This window comes from Caretta caretta, chromosome 13 (genome assembly GCF_965140235.1).
Source record: "Caretta caretta isolate rCarCar2 chromosome 13, rCarCar1.hap1, whole genome shotgun sequence".
NCBI classification, from domain to species: Eukaryota; Metazoa; Chordata; order Testudines; family Cheloniidae; genus Caretta; species Caretta caretta.
The window spans coordinates 40,481,267-40,498,416 of NC_134218.1; the positions used below are offsets into that span (position 1 = coordinate 40,481,267).

General features: G+C 49.1%; 1 gene segment (V, D, J or C); it reads right to left on the reverse strand.

Annotated features, from left to right (window-relative positions):
- Positions 1–12,636: 12,636 nt before the first annotated feature.
- LOC142068708 (Ig heavy chain V region 3-like) lies at positions 12,637–14,129 on the reverse strand. The segment is given in 3 exon segments: positions 12,637–12,790; positions 13,455–13,770; positions 14,012–14,129. Coding segments are annotated over 3 exon segments (516 nt in total).
- Positions 14,130–17,150: the final 3,021 nt, after the last annotated feature.

Genomic DNA, 17,150 nt, shown 5'->3' on the forward strand with positions numbered 1-17,150 from the left:
CACAATTCTGAAGAGTGATGCATTTAGACAAATAGGATGACCATGCTCAGTAGATTATAAGCTTTGTAATGATACCTTACAAGAGACCTTCTGCAGGAAGCATATTCCACTTACATTATATTCATAATCATTAGCATATTTTCATAAAATCATGTGGAGTGCAATGTCCCACAATGGGTCAAGGAAATATGAAGGCTCCAGACTACCTTCAAGTCCTCAGTCCCTTGGTTAGAATGCTCCCATTAGTATATGCTCATAGTCCAGAGGGTGGAGCAGAAAAGAGGTAAAATGGGGAGGTTTCGAGGCCAGGGCCTTTTAGCTTCTGCCAAGGGGCAAGTAAAGGGAAATCTGTTCTCACTGTGAAAGATGGTGTTTGGAGTCACATGGGAAAGTTACATGTCCATCACCCCCACCCATATTCTTATTAGAACATTCACCAAAAGTCCATTAAGTGTAGACAGGCATTTTTCAGGGTTCATTGTGAGCTCAGTGTCCATTCAACTTTCCCTTCATGTGCATCCCGCAGTGGGCAGTTATATGATAATTTACCCCGAGAGAGAGAGAGAGAGGGTGTTTCTGTTTCCCCTGGTTATTGCAGGAGGCTCTGGCCACAAAGGTTTTGGGAAGGACCTAGGGGGGATGGTCAGGGAGAAGGGGCGCTGGACCGGAACCCAGGAGAAGTCTGTCCTGCTCCCACCTGTGCCGCAGGCACCCTTTTAACCGTGGGCAAATCTGTTTGGAGGTGATTTGCAGAAGCACAGTCGGGGGGACTGACTCTCACTCAAAGTCGGTGATAGTTGGGTGCCTCCCTTTGAATCTCTCTGTGCCTCGCTCCCTTATCTGTGAAACGGGAATAATGCTTCCCTACCTTACAATTTACAAATGATGGTAAAACACTCAGTGCATGGATAAGGTCCCCCAAAGTCCTTCCCTTAATCTACTGTGTAGCATAAACCAACCTATGATTTAGGAGAGTTTTAGAGAAATTTCCCGGTGAATAGACTGTTGCATAAATTCCCACAGCAGCCGGATTTCTTGCGATTTTTAATGGTCACTAACAGAGACAGAAAATGGCCTAGTTTGTTGCCTGCTCTTGTCAAGTGTGGCGATTCTTATCTTCCTCTGCAATTGAGTTCAGCTGGAGCGGTGGGGAGCACTACAGGATTCCCGAAAGGGCTAAACAAATAAGTAAATAGTAAAGGCTGTTTTAAAAGCGTCTTTATTTTCTGCTTTTATCTGCTCTGTGTTGGACGCAGGGAGCGGAGGACAAAGGAGGGAGACCAGCCGGTCCGGCTCTGAGTGTCTTTGCGGCCGCGGGCCCCTTGCTGCGTGTAGCTCCGGAGCGCCACCTGCTGGGGGCTTCTTTTGAAACTAGCACCAGGGGCGGTTTGTGTCTGAGCCCAGACCGGCTTCCCCTCACTGTGTCCCTCGCCCAGGGATACCCCGCGGTGTCCTCGGGCTTCAGGCTGCTCCTGTTAGGCAGACGCTGGAGCTGCCCTTGGAGGCTGTGAATCGCCCCTGGATGGCAGGCGCGTAGAAGATGCTCGACGGGGAATAGTAGTGAACCAGCCACTCCAGTCCCTTCCCCGGAGCTTGTCTTACCCAAGTCATGATAGATGTGCTGTGATCAGCCCCCGACACAGCGCATTTCAGAAGAGTGGACTCGCCTGGCTTCCTCACTTCCGGACCTGATTGGGTCAGGACAACCTGGGAGAGGACACCTGACAAAGAAAAAAAAGATTTTTTTTTAAAAATATAGTTTTAAAAATACTCCTCTGTCCATGCACTCGCAAGAGCTGCCCATCCTTCTGTCCATCCCCCCATTCTACCTCCTCTCTGCACTCTGGCTGTCTATTCTTTCTGCAATATCCATCAAACTATCCTTCCCTCTCTATGTATGCTGATTGGATCTCTCTCTCTCTCTCTCTGGTTGCCTCTCTCTAATCTATCCCTTCACCACTGTAATTTTCCGACCAGATTTATAACGGTATATACATAATTATTAACAAATCATTAAGTAACATGAAAGTCTGATCAGGAAAATGAAGCTGCGGACAGCTAAGGGCACAGCCATAGGACTGGACAGAAGGTGAATGCAGAAGGTCGCTGGCAAATTGAAAGAACAAGCTTCTCTGGACCACTGAGTTTTTAAATAGCAAATAAAATGGGGGCGTTTTGCATCTTTGAGAGAACTTATCTATGTAGAGGGGGGAAATGATCATGTTTTCGAAAGGAGAACAAGACATCCTCCTTCGCGAACAGTGCTGGGAAAGAAAGAAAGAAAGAAAGAAAGAAAGAAAGAAAGAAAGAAAGAAAGAAAGAAAGAAAGAAAGAAAGAAAGAAAGAAAGAAAGAAAGAAAGAAAGAAAGAAAAAGAAATTGCTTCCTTCCATTCACAAACACCGAATGCATCTTAGGCATTTTTAGCACCAGCCGTTGCTATTTCAGTTATGAGCCTCTTCCAGAAATACACATTGAGCGATGAAGGAAAACATAATCGGGGAGTAACTCTGAGGACAAGTTTGTTTCTACCGGTAACACTGGACAAAAAGGCGTTTTCAGTGAGAAGAACATTTCTCACCTGCTAGCTGAGCTTATCAGAGATCCCCCAGTAGAACAAATGCAAGCTTTTAATAAGGAAAGTCTTACCCAAAAGCAATGCATATGTACTTTATTTGATCACAGGGTATAGAGCGGAAAGAAGAAACAATTTGTATAAACGTATGTTTTATTGACTGTTTGCTTTGCAATAAATAAAACTTACCTGGACCGAACTGGCAGTAAAACCAACCCACCAAACCACAAATAGATTTCACAGGCTAAATACAACAATTAATTAAATCGGAGCGTGTAAATGGAGATAGCTCCATTGAAATCAATGGGCCAGATCCCAAAATAGTTTAAAACAGAAAAGCTCCATTGAAGCCAAAACCCCTTATCTAGTAAAGTTGCTCTCTCTCTCTCTCTCTGTGTTATTAGAAAGATTAATAAAATAATAGACGGGGTGACTTGTAGGCTGCTTTCCCGGTTTGGGGGTCTAGTGGGCTAGATGAGGGTGGGAGGTGGCGAGCCAGCACTCCTGGGTTCTAGTCCCAGCTCTGGTGGAAGAAGAGTGGGGTCTCGTGGGTGGGAGCAGAGAGAGAGAAGGGGACAAATCGCTGGCTTTGGCACAGTTTCCTCTCCAATATTTGAAAGGGTCCCAACCATTGTGCCTAAGAAACATAGAACCTGCGCACAGTAATACGTGCCAGTAACTTCTGCTGCCGCAGAGCGGACCTGTAAGAGTACTCGTTCCTGGCTGTGTCTCAATTACCACACAAAGGTTCATTTTGCCTAGTGTTGGAGGGGAAAGTCCTCAGGGGATTGGCTGATCACTGCACAAACACGGGGGCCTGAGGGTTGTCTCTCCGGGTGCAGCCTTGATAGAGAGAGGGACAGATTTAAACAGGAAACTCTCACCCCTAATTGCATATCCCGCTCCTTATAAGGAACGCAAACTCCTTCCCTGAAGGCTGTGAATTTCTTGCCCCAGGGTTCAGACACGAGTCAGATCGCTCCTTCCTGTTTGTCTGTGCAGCCCCAGTGCGGTGGGGTGGTGTATAAAGGGGGAAAGAAGCAGCTCCCAGATGAGATGTGAGCCCAATTCTCCGGTTATTAACGTGGGGCCTGATTGTCATCAGATTATCCGGGCGTGGGAAAGGGGTCTCCGGAGCCCCTGCCTCTGCGAAGGTCGGGTCAGTGGGGTCAGTGAAGGGGAGGGGTCGGGTCGGGTCACAGGGTTGCACTGGGCTGGGACACCTGCTGGAGAGTTAAATTTCCTGGGGCGGCGAGCGGCGTGTGTCTGGAAGTCTTTCTCTAGGTGAGGATGCAGGCAGCGCTGAAGAGAGACGATTATTAATCATGGAGATTCATACTGTTGCTCATATTCCCATTCGTGTTCCCATTCCTACTCCTACTGCACTTCCCATTGAGACCTAGGCTGTAAACTCACTGCGGTGGAGACAGGCCTTGTGTTCTGTCTTGGGACAGTGCCTAGCACTGTGGGGTTGTGGTCTGTGATTGGACGCCTTAGGCGCTTGGCCCACAGCCACCCCCAACTCCAACGCTAATAATAAAAATAGTCATAATAATAAATAATAAATTCCATTCTCACATTCATTAACACTCATCTGCCTGTTTGCATGAGCTGCGATCAGCTGAACCTGCGGACGCTGCAGGTGGGCAGGCTGTCCTGGCCCACAGGCGGCTTTCCCTAACGGCCGGCGTGCCAAGGGTTGCCGATCCCTGGATTAGTTCATCTGTTAGCTAATGTTTTGCTCCTAAAATATCATCTAGGTACTGGTTTAATTTCATTTGTGTTAATGTCTTCAACCAACATAAATATTTGGTGTGGGTGTGTGTCGAGAAAATCAGTTACTTTAAACTAAGCACACAGGGCAAAATGATTGTGAGTTACTCAGTTACTGAGTCATAGATAGCACAGAGTACCCAGAGAGTACATAGTACATCATTAAGGTAAATGTATCTTTTAGGCATCTTAGAAAATTTTGCATTTGAGAACCTGTCTCAGGTGCTTTTGATGAGAATATCAAATAGATGCTCAGCTTGGTTTCACACGGAATAAACAGAAGGTAACTTTTTAAAGGAGCATAGGGGTCATCTTATCCTACTACATGAGCATGATACAAGTTAATCTTGGCCTTGAGATGCCTAAGATGTTGCTCAGTTTCTGTGGTGACGGGTGTCTGTTACTTGTGATAGGTTGCAAGAACTTGTTGGATAGTGTATCTGACGCACTAGCTGCTTTGATTAATCTAATTTAATAATCTAGAAGGAAGAATAGATGGTGCTAAGTAAGAGTCTCTGCCTCAACACTACAAATAGGAAAATGGAGTTTGGGATCCCCATGGTTTTGGTAATTAAATATTCATGGTAAATAGGCCCAATGGCCTGTGATGGGATATTAGATGGGGTGGGATCTGAGTTACCCAGGAAACAATTTTCTGTAGTATCTGGCTGGTGAATCTTGCCCATATGCTCAGGGTTTAGCTGATCGCCATATTTGGGGTCGGGAAGGAATTTTCCTCCAGGGCAGATTGGAAGAGGCCCTGGAGGTTTTTTGCCTTCCTCTGTAGCATGGGGCACGGGTCACTTGCTGGAGGATTCTCTGCTCCTTGAAGTCTTTAAACCATGATTTGAGGACTTCAGTAGCTCAGACATAGGTGAGAGGTTTTTCACAGGAGTGGGTGGGTGAAATTCTGTGGCCTGCATTGTGCAGGAGGTCGGACTAGATGATCATAATGGTCCCTTCTGACCTTAGTATCTATGAATCTATGAATCATAGAGCAAGAGCTAATGAGGATGATTCCTACAGAGACTCAGCAATTCTGATTGAATGACACACCCCAGTGAGCAATAAGACGAGTGAAATATTCCTGTGCAGATCCGTTTGCGGGCATGAAATAATCAAATCCTGTGGGCTTTATTCCCTGTGTGTGTAACCCCATTGATTTAACTGGGACCGGTTGTGGGAGTAAAGAGTAAAGGGTCTTGCAGAAGATTAGTAAGGACATTGGCTCATCAAAGCACCAATCATTTGCTATGCATAGTTGGGACTATGCTTTCCAATGTGCATTATTTCGCATTTATCAACATTGAATTTCATCTGCCATTTTATTGCCCAGTCACCTAGTTCTGAGAGATCCTTTTGAACACGGGTCTCCGGCCTTTTACGCCCAAGATCACTTTTTGAATTTAAGGGCAACCCAGGATCTACCTGACCCCTTCCCCAAAGTCCCACCCCACTCACTCCATCCCCCACCCCTTCACTGGCTCTCCCCCACCCTCACTCACTTTCACAAGGCTGGGGTAGGGGGCTGGGGTTGAACAGGGGGTGTGGGCGCCTGGCTGGAGCTGAAGGGTTCACAGTGTGGGAGGAGTCTCTGGGATGAGCCTGGGGCAGGGGTTGGGGTGCAGGAGGGGGTACATGGTGCTGGCTCTGGGAGGGGGTCAGGGCTGGGGTTCAAGGTGCAGGAGGGGGTTCAGGGTGTATGAGGGGGTATGGTACGGCTGGGCAAAGTTTTTGGCTTGAGGGCCACATCTGGGTATGGAAGTTGTATGGGCTCTGGCTGCGGGGTGCAGGCTCTGGGGTGCATGAGGCTGTGACTGAGGGGTTTAGAGGGCAGGAGGGGGATCAGGGGTGCAGGGTCCAGGTGGCACTTACCTCAAGCAGTTCCCGGAAGCAGCGGCATCTCTCTACTCCAGCTTCTACATGCTCCCCTGGTTGCCGGCCAATGGGAGCTACAGAGGTGACAGTTGGGGCAGGGGCAGTGTGTGGAACCCCCTGGCTGCCCCTATGCATAGGAGCTGGAGCGGGAACATGCTGCTGCTTCCTGGAGCCACGTGAAGCCACGGCACATGTGGAGAGGGCAAGCCCCAGACCCCGCTCCCTGGCAGGAGCTCAAGGGCAGGACTAAAATGTCTGAAGGGCCGGATGTGGCCCCCAGGCCATAGTTTACCCACACCTAGGGCATGCTCTAGTAGGGGGCTCAGGGCTGGGGGTTGGGGTGAGGCCTCCTGCCAGGCAGCATTTAACTCCAGAGGCTCACGGTCGGTGGCACAGTGTGGCTGCCACTAAGGCAGGCTTCCTGCCTACCTGTGCACTGCACCACTCCTGGAAAGGGCCAACACACCCCTCCGGCCCCTGGGGAGGGTCAGGCAGCACATGGCTCTGTGCACTGCCCCTCTCTGCAAGCACCACCCCCGCAGCTCCCATTGGTCACAGCTCCCCATTCCCGGCCAATGGGAGCTGTGGGGGTGGTGCTCGCAGGTAGGAGCAGCATGCAGAGGGAGAACCCTGTCTCCCCACCCCCGGGGCCATGGGGCCATACTGGCCACTTCTGGGAGGGGCGTGGGGCCGGGGCAGGCAGGCAGCCTGGGTTAGCGGTGTGCTGCCGGAGATCGTGATCGACCGGGTGGTGACCACTGCTCCTGTAGCTCTTCTCAGTCTCCCTGCGACTTAACTATCTTGAGTCGTTTTGTATCATCTGCAAATTTTGCCATCTCCCTGTTTACCCCAGCAGGTTCTGGGTGTTGTTTCTGGAGATGGTGAATGGTTCTTTAACCGGGTCTGTGTAGTATGTGGTGTCACCAGCCCCATTTGTAATTGAAAATCCCCTTTCCAGTCCTTTCCCTGGAGACCTCCATGCCCAGTGCCTATCGTGGCTAGTGTACGTGTGTCCAGACACTTTACAGGAGAGTTTTGCAGAGTCTCCTGGCGTTTTAAATTCTGTTCTGGACTGGCTTAACTGGATTTGAGAGAAGAGACACCTGCAAATAGACAAATATTAAAGATCTAGGCCATGATTCAGCAAAACACGTTCTTTAGTGCTCTGGAGAATCAACGATTCCTTTGGGCTGCATTTGTTTCCTTCTTTTTTTTCCTCCCAATGCACAGCTACAGACTAGGGACCGAATGGCTAGGCAGCAGTTCTGCGGAAAAGGACCTAGGGGTGACAGTGGACGAGAAGCTGGATATGAGTCAGCAGTGTGCCTTTGTTGCCAAGAAGGCCAATGGCATTTTGGGATGTATAAGTAGCGGCATAGCGAGCAGATCGAGGGACGTGATCGTTCCCCTCTATTCGACATTGGTGAGGCCTCATCTGGAGTACTGTGTCCAGTTTTGGGCCCCACACTTCAAGAAGGATGTGGATAAATTGGAGAGAGTCCAGCGAAGGGCAACAAAAATGATTAGGGGTCTGGAACACATGAGTTATGAGGAGAGGCTGAGGGAGCTGGGATTGTTTAGCCTGCAGAAGAGAAGAATGAGGGGGGATTTGATAGCTGCTTTCAACTACCTGAAAGGGGGTTCCAAAGAGGATGGCTCTAGACTGTTCTCAATGGTAGCAGATGACAGAACGAGGAGTAATGGTCTCAAGCTGCAGTGGGGGAGGTTTAGATTGGATATTAGGAAAAACTTTTTCACTAAGAGGGTGGTGAAACACTGGAATGCGTTACCTAGGGAGGTGGTAGAATCTCCTTCCTTAGAGGTTTTTAAGGTCAGGCTTGACAAAGCCCTGGCTGGGATGATTTAACTGGGAATTGGTCCTGCTTCGAGCAGGGGGTTGGACTAGATGACCTTCTGGGGTCCCTTCCAACCCTTATATTCTATGATTCTATGATTTTACCCCAGGTGCCTCTGAGGTTCTTACCTGAGAAAGCTGCCAGCAGGGAAATAAAAATGAAACATATTTAGTTTTGAATCAGAAATCTACCAGAACGGACGAAGGAATACAACACAAAGTAAGTTACTTGCGGTGTGTCAGAGAAGGAGAAATTCTCTGGCTCTTAAACAAAGAGGTTGCCCTACTTAATTTGCATGAGGCCTGAGGTAGTTCAAAAAGCCTTTAAAGCCAGGCAGCAAACAGAGGGGCAGGAGAGAGGGAAGAGGAGGTAACAATAGGTGTAGTTTTCCAGATGACTTGGGTTAAAATTTCCAAAACTGCCTTTCTTCCTCATATAAACCAGGCATCTAAATGCCTTTAGGTGGCTTTGAAAATCTCAACCAAAATTAAACTAAAAAGGGTGGGAGGGGGAACCGAACTGGTTTCAAGACTGATCTTGATAAACCTATGTGGAGGGGGATGGTATGATGAGGTGGGCACATCGACAACTGCTGGTAGCAAATATCCCCAATGGCCAGTGATGGGACACTAGGTGGGGAGGGCTCTGAGTGACTACAGAGAACTCTTTCCCAGGGGTCTGGCTGGGGGATCTTGCCCACATGCTCAAGGTCCAACTGACTGATATTTGGAGTTGGGAAGGAATTTACTGCTACTTCCCCCTGTCAGAGCCTTTCCTTGCTGAGTTTAGCTACACAGGAAGAGTGTGTGGATGCAGCCTATGTATTTCAGAACATGTCTCCAATTTGTGAAGCTCATTCTGAATTCTAATCCTGGTCTCTAAAGTGCTTGCAACCCCTCCCAGATTTGGTATAAACTGCAAACTTTATAAGTGTACTCTCCATGCCATTATCCAAATCATTTATGGAGCTATTGAATAGAAGTGGACCCAGGACAGATCATTGAGGGAACCTTCTCCGTATTCCTGTCACCGAGTCCCTGGGCGATGCTCTGGAACTGCTCCCCATGAAGCCAGTCAGGACTCTGGGGCAGTCGCCTTTCTGTGAGCAGCCTGTCTTCAGGACACGCAGCTCACCCGGCTCCCACCTTCCTGGGTCTGACCTCGGAGCATTCAGCATCCTCTCCCCCTCCGTGCGCTTCCCCCAGCCAGTCCGCTCAGGCGGGGCTCCTGGGGAAGCCAGAGGGTCCTGCACCCCAACTTCGCAGTCAGACGTGACTCTCAGCCAGCCAGTAAAATAGAAGGTTTATTAGACGACAGGAACATGGTCTAAAACAGAGCTTGCAGGTGCAGAGAACGGGACCCCTCAGCTGGGTCCATTTTGGGGGGCAGTGAGCCAGACAACCACATCTGCACTTCACTCCATGTCCCAGCCAGCCCCAAACTGAAACTCCCTCCAGCCCCTCCTCCTCTGGGCTTTGTTCCTTTCCCGGGCCAGGTGGTCACCTGATTCCTTTGTTCTCCAACCCTTCAGCTCTCACCTTGCAGGGGGGGGAAGGGCCCAGGCCATCAGTTGCCAGGAAACAGGGTGTTGGCCATTCTCTGTGTCCAGACCCCTTCACACACCTGCCCTCTAGGGCTCTGCAATGATCATACACCCTTACTCCACCCCCTAGATACTTAAGAACTGCACAGGGGAAACTGAGGCACCCCCACACTATTCAGAGGAAACATTAAGAACAGTCCCACTTCGTCACAATTCCCTTCCAGCTTGACTGTGAATCGTTGACAACTACTCTCTGAGAACATTTTCTAACTCGTTCTGCACCTACCTTGTAATAGGTTCAACAGTCTATATTTCCCTGGTTTGCTTATGAGAAGGCTATCTGAGACTGTATGAAATGTCTGAGTAAAGTTGAGATATACCACATCCATTGTTCCCATCCCCGCCCCCATCCCCTCATCTTGTTACCCTGTCAAAGGTGGATATGAGGTGGGTTTTGTACAGGGAGACTTTGGCAAAACAATAAAGTGCCTGAAACCCCTATGGCTTATTGCTAAAAGCAGCCAAGTCAGTAGGCTGTAAATTGGCCATTCAGCACTCTAAGCTTGACCAAAGCAGGATCCGGGGCGGGGGCGGGGGTAGTTTTGGGTGCCACAGAGAGGGCAGCTTGACCCCGTGTCCTTCCTGATAAGAATTGTGTTGAAGTTGCTGATACATGCATCTTTGAAGAGCAGAATGTGCCCCAGGAAAGTCTATTGGGGCCTCAAGGCTGCAAACTCTGGAGAAACCCACACCTGGTTAATTGATATCAGAAGGAATCTCTCGCTTGACCATTGAAACTGCTTACTTCACAAGTTTGCTTTAAGGGACATGTCATTCTATTATGAAGGTATAAATAAGGGGGAAAAGTTTATATTTACCGACACCACCTCTCACAGAGTAAGAGTTTTGGGTTGAAAGAACCCCGGGTAACAGGTTTGACATGATTTGTTCTTTACAAATCCATGTTGACTGTTAGTTGTCACCTCATCTTCCAGGTGCTTGCAAATTGATTATTTGCTCCATTCTTTCCTGGTACAGAAGTTAAGTTGACTGGTTTATAATTCCTGGGTTGCCCTTATCTGCTTTTTATTGATAGGTACCACTTGCCCTCTTCCAGTCCTCTGGGATCTCTCCTGCCCTGCGAGAGTTCTCAAAAATATTCTTTAATCGCTAAGATCTCTTTGGCCAGTCCCTTAAGTATTCTCAGTTGTATTTCATCTGGCCCTGCTGACTTGAGGATGTCCGATGAAGTGAGCTGTAGCTCACGAAAGCTCATGCTCAAATAAATTGGTTAGTCTCTAAGGTGCCACAAGTACTCCTTTTCTTTTTGCGAATACAGACTAACACGACTGTTACTCTGTAACTTGTCTACGTAATTCTTAACTTGTTGTTTCCCTATTTTAGCCTCAGATCCTACCCCATTTACACTGATGTTCACTGTTAGTCCTCTGATTACTACTAATCTTTTTGGTGAAAACCTAAACAAAAATGGCATTTAATACTTGGGCAATTGCTGCATTTTCTTGTGATTGTGTTTCCCTCCTCATTGACCAGTGGTCCTTTCCTGTCCTTCATCTTCCTCTTGCTTCTAATGTATTTGTAAAATGTTTTCTTGTTACCCTAAATACTTCAATGGTTGTGATGCTCAAACACTACAGTAATGTGGACAATATAAAAACTCGAGCTCAAACATGGCTTATTTAAAAAAGAAAAAAAAAAGATATGCAAATGCATATCCTTAATGCCCTGCCTAAGTCATTTAAAAGCTCTGCACCTGCATGGCTAGGACACAAGGATGGGTCTGGGCAGCTAATGACTGGACACCATGAGCACTTTACCCAGCATCAACAGCATATTTTGGCTGAATTGTCTCTTCAGTCTAGAGACCTTTAAAGGAATTATGGTTTCTGACATTTTCTGGAGATATTGGGGAATATTGTGCTTTATGGGCCTACTGCAAAGTTCACTAAAGGCAAGGGGAGGACTTCCATTGTTCTGAGTGGCATTTGGAGCAGGGCCTACTAGAATGTTGATTGAAATTTCTGAAGGGGACTTAGGTAATGGGGTACCCCATATTACCTGGACTCAGGGAAAGGGCAATTCACCATCTCCAGAGACGCCTCCAATAACCTGGTGCATTTGCACATCAGCAGCCTGAAACCTGAAGATGCTGGTGTGTATCCTTGTGCTAGAGATATGGGATCCCACAGTGATTCACTTCATTACAGATACCCTAAAGTGATCCTGCGCTGGAGAAAGTCACTAAAGAAAGTGAAATATTCTGACTGCCTTCTGCTTCAGTCACAGAGTACAAGAAATTCAGAGAATTGTAGAAAGGTAGGGTTGGAAGAGGGACTTCAAGAGGGCAACTAGCCCACCCCCCTGCACTGAGGCAGGATTCAATATACTGAGACCACCCTTCATCTGTTCTTAAAAACCTGCAGTGATGGGGATTTCACAACCTCCCTAGATAACCGGTTCCAATGCTGATAGTTAGATATGCTTATCCTTAAAAACTTCTCCCCCTGCCCCACCCCATATCTAACCTAAGTCTCCCTTGATGGATTTTGCATTTCTTTATTTTCTGAAAGACACAGAATCATAGAGAGGATAGTTGCTAGTGACGGAGACTCCACCATGACTCTTGATCAGCTGTTCCAGTGGTTAATTCACCTCAATGTCTTTTTAAAAAATCACCTTATTTCCAGCTGGACATTGTCTAGCTTCAGCTTCCAGCATCGGATCCTGTTGTACCTTTGTCTGCCAGACTGAAGAGCCCATGATAAAATTTCTCTTCCCCATCTAGGATCTACAACAGGCACCACTGTAAAGACTCCTTGTTTATTCCCCCAGCCATGGGATGGAAGAATAATATAGTGGCTATGGCTTGAGTCTCGGTATGAATATTCCTGGGGTCTTTCAAAGACACACAGGGATGAGACCCGGGAGAGCCAACGTGCCAGGTCTCCGAGGGGAGAACGACTCAGAACGGGACTCACTCCGGATTGGAGTTCACAGATGGAGCGAGGGATCTGTGCACCGCAGCGCAGCGGGGCTCTGGGCAGGAAGGGGAGACACATTGCCCGGGAACCGATAGTGGTAGCGGGCGGTGCCCCTGGGCTTTAGGCTGGTCATTTTCAGATGCAGCAGGTTGTTGGGATTCTCTCTGGAGATGGTGAATCTCACTCAGTGGGAGCTGCGCACTGTGACCCTCGTGCCCCCCTTCGCCCCCCCCCCCAACGGGCCTCTGCTTCTCCCTCGGCAGCCGCCTCCCCCTGAGCGACCCCATGAAATCCCACCGTGTCCCTGTCCACAGCCCTGAGCCACGTGACTGTCCCCAATGTCCTGAGGGCCAGCGCTGGGCTGAGTGATGCCATCGGGGCTGAGGGGAGGGGCCTTTTGTCTCCATGGTGACTCTGTGACATGGGGGCACTGTATTGGGGGCAGGATCCTGAGCTGCACCGTTTACACCAGGGCTGTGATTTCCAGCTGTCAAATGGATGGAAAAAATGCTCGAGTCTCTTTGGAAAGTCCCGGCGATGCCACATCCCCAGGCTCAGCGGAGCGGGGTTTATTCCGGCGCCGGGTGATCTCTGCCCCCCAGCCCCTGAATGGCCCATTTCCACACCCCGGCCTCCATCTCTGGGGTAGGGAAATGGGCCATTCAGAGTCCGGGAACGGAAGGGTTAAACTGGCGGGAGGTTTGTGTCCCGTTCCCCCGGGTGCCGGGTCTCCTGCCCGAGCCCGAAGCGGGGGGTGTCGCTGCTGCCCCCGTGCGGCCGCCGGGAGAAGGGCGATTCCGCAGCCTGGGTTTTTGTGCGATCACAAACCGGTTTCGTTTCACTGTGTCTCTCGCACAGTAATAGCGGGCGGTGTCCTCGGGCTTCAGGCCGGTCATCTGCAGGTAGAAGTTGGTGCTGTCCTTGGAGGCTGTGAACCGGCCCTGGACCGAGGAGGCGTAGTACTTGTTTCCCTCATTGTAATAGTCAGCCAGCCACTCCAGCCCCTTTCCCGGCTCCTGTCTGATCCAGCCCATCCAGGTGCTGCTAAGAGTGAACCCGCTGGTGGCACATTGCAGTTTATGAGACTCTCCGGGCTTCTTCAGCGCTGGCCCCGACTGGGTCAGAACCACCTGCGAGCGGGCCCCTGGGGGAGAAGGGAAATGGCAGATTGGAATTAAAGCTCAGTCGCCACATGAAACCAGTCATTAGCCCCGGGTTCAATGGCAAGTGAACAGGGAACAGTGGGAGAACCAGCCACACTGGACACTTTGTACATCAGTCGGTGGGAGAGGACAGAAGAAAGAAGTGTCCCACCCCACATCGATAGCGGCCGCAATAGTCCCAGATACCCCACCCCTCCTGTGTATTAACGGGGGATAAATTACCTTCCAGAGCCGCTACAAAGAAAACCAAATGGAGCCAAAGTGTCATTTTCCGCGTTGTTGTTGGGGAAAGTTTTCAGACTTTTGGCCGGTAACTGCAGAGACCCAGGGGCTGCGGATTGTCCCTCCGGCTGCAGCCCGGGCACTGAGAGGGACAGATTTAAACAGGAACCTGTCACTCCTATTTGCATATCCCCCTCCTTATAAGAGAGACAAGCTCCCTAAGAGCGGCCTCTGAAAACCTCGGTTTGGGGATTCAGGGAGGCGCAGTCAGACGTCAGTGGGTAGGGATCCAGGCTGGAGTTAGGGGTATGGGGATCCATCCCCCTTTTGCTCCACAGACTCCCTGGGTTACCCGGGGCAAGTGTGACGTGTCCCCTTGTGTTTCAGGGCCCCACCCGCACCTCGGACACTCCGGCCCTTTCCTGCCTCACAGCGCTGTTGTGAGGACAAACTCATGAAAGACCAGGAGGTCCCCAGATGCCATGTGATGTGGCCACGAGAGGGCCTAAAACGGAGGAATATCTCTTAGTCTCCTAAGATCATGGCAATGACCGGGGGTGTTTTCAGAACCTCACGGGAACATTTCCAGCCATACATCGGGTGGATTCTCCTTCCCATGGGAAATGTGACTGGTTTCTGAGCTGGGTAACTTGAGTCACGCTGCGTTGTTGTGGGCAGTGCGCTGTAAATACTCCAGCCCTGCTACAGACTGATGGGAAGCCCATGAAAGTCAGAGAAACAAACAAACACACTCAGAACCACCGGCTGGTTAGTCCCGTGTTCGCTGGAGGACGCCCTGTGTACACACACCTGAGTCCCGACAATTCTGCCGCTGTGGCTTGAAATTTCCGTGCAAGTGTTTGCTTCCCGTGTTACTCGCGGTAGGACATCTTTGAATTGTGATGCACTACTGACCCCTGCTGTCCATTGGGAAGATTGCACCCGCCTCCAAATCAGTTTTCGTCCGGTCCTCACGAGCTTTGTGCTCACTGCGGGATTCTCCAACAATAATACAGGGCGGTGTCCTCAGGTCTCAGGCTCCTCAGCTGCAAATACACCAGGTTGTTGGGGATTGTCTCTAGAGATGGTGAAGCGGCCCTTGAAGGGCTGTGCGTAGTTGCTGGTAGTTGCAGTTGGGTGTATTTCCCCGATCCCCTCCAGTCCCTTCCCAGGGCCCTGTCTGACCCAGCTCATTCAGTAATCGCTGAAGGTGAAGCTGGAGGCTTTGCAGGAGAGGCGGAGAGAAATGTAAGGGGATAATTTGCATGCACCGCTCTATATAAGAGAGACATGAACACCAATCCCAAATAACTGATATTTCCCTGAGTTTTACTCCACAGGTTTCATAGATTCTAAGCCCAAAAGGGACCATTGTGATCATCTAGTCAGACTTTCTGTGTAACACACACCTCAGAACTTCCACCAACAATTCCTAGAGCAGATCTTTTAGAAAAAAATCTACCAATGTTGATCTAAAAATTATCAGTGACGGAGAATCCACCACTACCCTGATAAATTGTTCCAATGGTTCATTAGTTTCACAATTAAAAACTTATTAACCACTATGATTTTGTGGGTTAAATTTCCTACTGTTCCGAGGGCCCATCAGCCCTCTGGACCACTTGAATCCCTTCAACTGAATATCGAGGAATTAAGTGGTCTATAAGCTTTGTATTGACATATTTGCCTAGGGTTGAATTTAAGCTATAGAGAACAAGGATAGATAGGCCTACCTGAGTAAGAAAAGTATGGGACATTCCTTTGATGCCCCACTGCAGTTCCCTCTCTCTCCTTCCCTTTACTGTCCCCTCTCCCTCACTTTAAACTCTCTCTCTCTCTCTCATAGATCGACATACAGAAGTATTGACAGATCCTGAAATCCTTCATAGAATCATAGAATCATAGAATATAAGGGTTGGAAGGGACCCCAGAAGGTCATCTAGTCCAACCCCCTGCTCGAAGCAGGACCAATTCCCAGTTAAATCATCCCAGCCAGGGCTTTGTCAAGCCTGACCTTAAAAACCTCTAAGGAAGGAGATTCTACCACCTCCCTAGGTAACGCATTCCAGTGTTTCACCACCCTCTTAGTGAAAAAGTTTTTCCTAATATCCAATCTAAACCTCCCCCACTGCAACTTGAGACCATTACTCCTCGTTCTGTCATCTGCTACCATTGAGAACAGTCTAGAGCCATCCTCTTTGGAACCCCCTTTCAGGTAGTTGAAAGCAGCTATCAAATCCCCCCTCATTCTTCTCTTCTGCAGGCTAAACAATCCCAGCTCCCTCAGCCTCTCCTCATAACTCATGTGTTCCAGTCCCCTAATCATTTTTGTTGCCCTTCGCTGGACTCTCTCCAATTTATCCACATCCTTCTTGAAGTGTGGGGCCCAAAACTGGACACAGTACTCCAGATGAGGCCTCACCAATGTCGAATAAAGGGGAACGATCACGTCCCTCGATCTGCTCGCTATGCCCCTACTTATACATCCCAAAATGCCATTGGCCTTCTTGGCAACAAGGGCACACTGCTGACTCATATCCAGCTTCTCGTCCACTGTCACCCCTAGGTCCTTTTCCGCAGAACTGCTGCCTAGCCATTCGGTCCCTAGTCTGTAGCTGTGCATTGGGTTCTTCCGTCCTAAGTGCAGGACCCTGCACTTATCCTTATTGAACCTCATCAGATTTCTTTTGGCCCAATCCTCCAATTTGTCTAGGTCCTTCTGTATCCTATCCCTCCCCTCCAGCGTATCTACCACTCCTCCCAGTTTAGTATCATCCGCAAATTTGCTGAGAGTGCAATCCACACCATCCTCCAGATCATTTATGAAGATATTGAACAAAACTGGCCCCAGGACTGACCCTTGGGGCACTCCACTTGATACCGGCTGCCAACTAGACATGGAGCCATTGATAACTACCCGTTGAGCCCGACAATCTAGCCAGCTTTCTACCCACCTTATAGTGCATTCTTCCAGCCCATACTTCCTTAACTTGCTGACAAGAATACTGTGGGAGACCGTGTCAAAAGCTTTGCTAAAGTCAAGAAACAATACATCCACTGCTTTCCCTTCATCCACAGAACCAGTAATCTCATCATAAAAGGCGATTAGATTAGTCAGGCATGACCTTCCCTTGGTGAA